The 6,000-nt window shown below is 40.2% G+C and overlaps 1 protein-coding gene across 4 annotated transcripts in view; it reads right to left on the reverse strand.

The window, feature by feature from the left end:
- UGGT2 (UDP-glucose glycoprotein glucosyltransferase 2) overlaps positions 1–6,000 on the reverse strand; it is a 160,517-nt gene that overhangs the window by 18,619 nt on the left and 135,898 nt on the right. For 3 of the 4 annotated variants that reach the window (XM_077753866.1, XM_077753865.1, XM_077753863.1), the window contains 3 exons: positions 3,208–3,390; positions 1,155–1,315; positions 157–271 (listed from right to left, as the gene is read on the reverse strand). In XM_077753866.1, coding sequence (XP_077609992.1) covers positions 157–271; positions 1,155–1,315; positions 3,208–3,390 — 459 coding nt within the window. The remainder of the gene's footprint in view (positions 1–156; positions 272–1,154; positions 1,316–3,207; positions 3,391–6,000) is intronic. The other variant, XR_013332606.1, reaches the window with a different exon arrangement.

A 6,000-nucleotide genomic window follows, 5' to 3' on the forward strand; every position in this document is an offset into this window, starting at 1 on the left:
GCTGAAAGTGAAGAAAGTATACATAAGTCGAGACAGTCGAGACATCCAATACAGACTTGTAGGAAAGGGAGAGAGAGGCTGAAAACATAAGGTTTTACAGTTCACAAGCAGCCTGTGTCTGCGCACTGAAAATGAGTCTATGAACATTTTACTTACCTGATCTAGGTTTGAAAGACTGTTTGGATCTTGACTGAGAGCTTGGTACTGGCCCCGGAGCCTGTCACCGGCTGCAATTCTCCTGAACTTCTTGAGATCCACGACATACAAGGCACTGCAAAGTGAACAGTCTCTGGTGGCCCATGTTGTTCATGTATTTTGACTTTGCCCCAGTGACTTTCTGCAGTAATGGGACTGACTTTAGATATCCCTGTGTCTAATAATAACAAATCCTTTCTTAAATTTTCTCCCAATGTATAAAACTGTTTCCAAGGGGTGTGAAGTTTCTTCCAGTACTGTTAGGAGCCATATCCTCTTAGGGTCACCTCAGGTTTTTCCAAGATACCATGAAACCCATGGCTCCACAAAACAACATCTTTGAAGGCAGAAGGTTCGTTTTGTTATATGACAAACCAGTTTAGGTCTTCTGTGGTGGGTAGGAGCCTCTCACCTGAGTCCTATGTCTGGGGTTTAGCTCCTGGCTCAGTCATACACTAACAGCATAAGCCTGGGCAAGTTACGTGAATGCTGCACGCCTCTGTTTCCAAATCTACTAAATGGCGATGATAACAGTGTCTCAAAAGGTTGTCATGGAAATTTTATAAGTTAATGTATGTAAAGTCTTGGGATGCTTGGATGGCTCAGTTGGTTAAGCATCTGACTCTTGATTTCAGCTCACGGTTTGTGGGACTGAGCCCTATGTTGGGCTCTGCACCAACAGCAGAGAGCTTGCTAGGGATTCTCTCTCTCCCCCTCCCACTGCCTGGCCCCTGCTTGTGCTCTTACTCTCTGTTAAAATAAATACATAAAGATTAAAAAAAAAAAAGAGATGAGTCTATGTTTAAAAATATATATATGTATGTAAAGTCTCGTAAGAATGACCAGCATGTAATACACACTAATTGGTTGTCATAACTGTCTGATTTCTAAGAAAATGGGAGTATTGAGATTCAGTAAGTTATTTGGTTACTAAAAATTAAGAGTATGGATTTTCTTACCTGATATGGTATTTCCTTCTTAAAAGATGTGATGCCCAGTATCCCTTTTTCCAGAAACGATACCCATCCATTTCAGTGCGGCTATCACAAAATGGGGTATACCCATAAGGCGCTCCCTCCAGATCGAAATCTCGGAGTTCTTTTAGGTCATGTCTTACAATCTAAATAATTAAAATAGTTTCTCTGATGAAGACTATAAAATAATATTATGTTATTATAATAAGCCCTTTTTATGTGAATCTCAAATCATCACCTGACTGCAGAAATAGAGAACTGTGTTTTCCTCACAGCTTTTTCTCCCCCCCAATGTTTATGTTTTTGAGAGACAGACAGAGAGACAGAGACAGAGTGTGAGTGGGGGATAAGGGCAGAGGACGAGGGAGACACAGAATCCAAAGCAGGCTACAGGCTCTGAGCTGTCACATACAGCACGACATCAGGCTTGAATTCACGAACCATGAGATCATGGCCCAAGCTGAAGTCAGATGCTTAACCGACTGAGCCACCCAGGCGCCCCGCCTCACAGCTCTTTCAGGCAGTAGGGAGTTTACGAAGTTCCCTTTTCTCTTGTCCGTACAGATGAAAAGAACTGTAAAATGCATATGCCTAGTCTATAGGACAGTGATCTTACTCATTAGTAAGAATAGTCTGTTATGTCACCTTAAGATTTTTTTAAACAATATTTATTTTGGAAAGAAATCAAATATTTCACAAGTTCATTGCTCTTAGTTTGTCAGAGTATGGATTAATAATTCAAAATCATTTTTATGATAAATCTCCAGTATTCTATATTGGCAAATACTAGTCTGAATGATAAAGAAAAACCTCTTAATTGTCCTCAATGGCTTTAATGAAATAACATTAGTATGTTCCAGTGTTTAATAGACTCTAGCCTGCTGGACAATGTAGCTGTGTAAGCTGGGGGAGGGTATGAGAAGTACATTTTGTGTTAGACCTTATGTTTTGAAACGTTTAGTTCATTGCCCACATTTTCCGGTTTTCTTAGTTTTTAAGGATAATGATTCATATTTATCAACTGGGAAATAATACAAAAACAGTAATATAGTTAACAATATAAGTAAATTCTTTTTTTGTTTTTAATGTTTTGTTTATTTTTGAGAGAGAGAGACAACATGAGCAGGGGAGGGTCAGAGAGAGAGGAAGACACAGAATCTGAAATATGCTCCAGGCTCTGAGCTATCAGCACAGAGCCCGCCGCGGGGCTCGAACCCACAAAATGTGAGATCATGACCTGAGCTGAAGCTGGATGCTTAACCGACTGAGCCACCCAGGCACCCCAATATAAGTAAATTCTAATATAGGTAAATTCTAATATAGGATTTGAAAATATACTTTTGTCCTCAATACTAATTTGTGTACTTAATTTATATAACTTTATTATTTACTCTTCTTAAAGATCCTGTGTATTCAATTAATTTTTTCCCCATTAATGATTACAAAGGCATGCAATGCAAGAAAGAAAGGGTAAAAGTCCTAATTTTTGGATATATAAATTTTGAAAGCCAGGTACCATAATGGGTTTTGGGGGGACACATTTGGAACATTTTTCCTCTTAAGTGGAAGGTTGACGAGGATTTGGCTATTGGCTAAAGGCCCGAGAATCCTGTGGGAGGTACAAGCAAGAGAGGAGAGCTGTAATTGCCAACTTTTTCAGCAAGAAGAAATAGATCATCTTAAGCAAACAGCTCATATTCATAGGAACTCACACAACTACTTTTACTATGACTAATATCAGTATTTATTTTTAATTACCTAAATCAATAAACTTCTACTTCTGACAGAAAACTGCCATGTCCTAAATAATAAATGGTACTTCTTGTGATACATTTGATTTCCCCCTGAAATTCTGTCAGGCTTTTTTTTTTTTTTTTTTTAAAGATACTTTCCTTATATATCGCATTCATGTCTTACACATATATGTAGCAGGGCAACGAAGTCAATAATGAACACCAGCAATATGAATTGAGTCCCTATACTCAGAGAAGTGCAAAAATCGTTTAAGTAATACTGAAAACACAATTAATCTTATTACCTGGTCAGCATCAACAAAAATGATTTTGTCCACTGCTAGGGGAAAAAGGACATCGAGGAAAAGAATTTTGTAGCCCCAGATAATCCTCTGTTTTTCAGTCTGCTCATGAAGCCAGCGGGGCCACCTGTACTGCACGAGTTCGTACTGGAACCCATACTCCTCGGCCATGTGAGGAATCACCTCCTGAAAATGTACACGCACGAATCAAAGAATAGGTTCAAGGAGGAGAAAGTTGTTTTTGTTGTAGAGAAAAAATTAACATTTTAAAGCGCTTACTATAAATTATTACAAAATGGTAAAATAGCTAAACTACTTCTACAACTTATACCTGTTAATGAGGAATAGGAAAATGCTGACAAATTTCAAAATACAAGTATATGTAAAACTATATAATCTAATGACATTAAAAAACAGGTATACCATATTAACTAACAAACTTATTAACTATGATAAATGTTCCCTTAGTTTTTACTACTACTGTTTGACTTAAGAAAGCCGGACTATACAAGGAAAAGCATGTGGATCCTGGAGCATCAACGCATCAAGCAGTTTATGTCAACATACTGGCTGGTCAGACAGTTACAACATGAAGAGGGTGTGCAAAAAAAAAAACCACAAAATGAGCTGTAAATTGATGAATTAGGCTCTCATATGAGTTTCATGTTTGAGATTTATAACTAATTCAAGGATTAAAAATACAGGGTAGTCGCTGTGGGTGTGAATATTCCATATTTGATTCAGAGTCTTAGAGACTTACAGTATCTTACTCTGTTGAAACTAGAGCAGCTAATGAAATATACAGCTTGGCTAACTAAGTTTGGTTCATGAGCCCCACCTGAGAGGGATGGATGGTAAAGGGGTGGGGAAAGATGGGTTAGTACACAGAGAGTTTGCTTTTTGTTACCAGTTCTCATGTGTAGCTAGCTGTTGCTTATGTACTTAAATTTTCTCCTTGCTTTTCTAAGAACAATGTAGATTTAAATTATGTTCCTTAGTGTAAGCACTGGTTTTATCTATGAATTACAATGTTGTAATTATGGCACGAACAGTTGAGAATCAGTTTTGATTTCAAAATTAAAAAAATACGTATTAGGAGAAATTAGAAAAACTTTTTAATTCAGCAAATATGTATTAAAATTTTCATTGAGGGGCACCTGGGTGGCTCAGTTAGGCGATGGACTCTTGATCTCAGCTCAGTCTTGATCTCAGGATCATGAGTTCAAGCCCTGCACTGGGCTCCACCCTTACTGAGCATGTGCTATGTGCCAGGCATTATTTTAGGCCCTAGGGATACAGATATGAACAAAACAGAAACAAATCATGGCCCTCATGAGGCTTCTATTTTAGAGGTGGTGGGTGGATGAAGACAGTGCTAGGAAAAAATAAAAAGGGAAGGGAAGCAGAGTGAATAATCAGAAGCGACTGGAACTTCAGACTGTGTGGTCAAGAAAGGAATATTCCCTACGCAGGTACCATTCATCAAATGTTCGAAGGAGAGGAAGTACATTTTGAAAGTTGGAAGGAAAGGATCTAGGGTCCTAGTAATTTCTGTTTCTATATCTAATTGCTGGTTACATAGGTGTTTTTATCTTTGTAAAAATTCATCAAACCTGCACACTTATGATTTGTCACACTGTAAATCACTAAAACCTTCAAAAAGAAACATTTTGAGGGAAAGGAACAATATTCCAAAGAGAAGGAAACTATTATTTCAGAGATGGTATTACCTTTGGCCATGTGGTAGAGCAAGACCTTTACACAGACACAGCACTAAGTTTCTACTGAATGGTCTATTTCCTGCTGAGAGAAAATTCTGACTGTATTGTCTCAGTTTATGTTGAATTAACCAATCCCCTTATGCAGTATTTGCCTAGTAAGATAACATCAAAAAGTTGGTAACAAACGAGTATGACTTGTTGTTTATATTAATGCATTTTAAAAAAATTTTTAATGTTTTATTTATTTCTGAGAGAGAGAGGGAACATGAGCAGGGGAGGGTCAGAGAGAGGGGGAGACACAGAATCTGGAACAGGCTCCAGGCTCTGAGCCAGCTGTCAGCACAGAGCCCGATGTGGGGCTCAGACCCACCATGAGACCATTACCTGAGCCAAAGTCGGATGCTTAACCGACTGAGCGTTCTTTTTGTTTTATCTGCTGCGAAAGGCGCCCGGGAGGCGGCCCTCTGGTGGCTGCGGGACAGGCTGTTACAGGAGGGGTGAGCACCTGGGCTCGGAGGGCCGCATGCTCCCGTCAGATCTGCGCTCTCTTCTCAGTTAGCTGTGGGATCTCAGGACAGTCTTGCTCAGGGAAAGGGGAGACCCTTTGCCCCAGGCTCCTGGGACGTAACCGTGTCCGGCCTCAGGCAACACCAAATGGTCTACGCCAACAGCGCAGCTCTCCCGGGACTGTGGACCACAAGGTCTCAGCTGAACTTCCCGAGGGGCTGGAGGCAAAGGTAAGCACCGTGGCGGCCACTGCCCTACAAACACCGTGGGCACCAAGTCTGAGGGAGCTTCCCTCGCTGGCCGTGCTCCGCGTGCACGGTCACGTCTGTGCTGGGAGAAAAAGGCTCCGTCTGCCGAAGGCACCGGGAGAGGACAACTGGAGGCTGTGGGTCTGGTCCGCCCTCGGCGTCCCTTTGCCTTGCTCATTTCAACCCGCACTGCTCTGCTGTAGTAAAGTGTTAACTGTGAGTATAATGGTGTTTCTTTTTTTTTTAATTTTTAAAGTCCATTTATTTTTGATAGATAGTTAGAGAGAGAGAGAGAGAGAGAGAGAGAGAGAGAGAGAGAG

The sequence above is a fragment of the Crocuta crocuta genome, unplaced genomic scaffold, assembly GCF_008692635.1.
Source record: "Crocuta crocuta isolate KB4526 unplaced genomic scaffold, BGI_CrCroc_1.0 scaffold31, whole genome shotgun sequence".
NCBI lineage: Eukaryota > Metazoa > Chordata > Mammalia > Carnivora > Hyaenidae > Crocuta > Crocuta crocuta.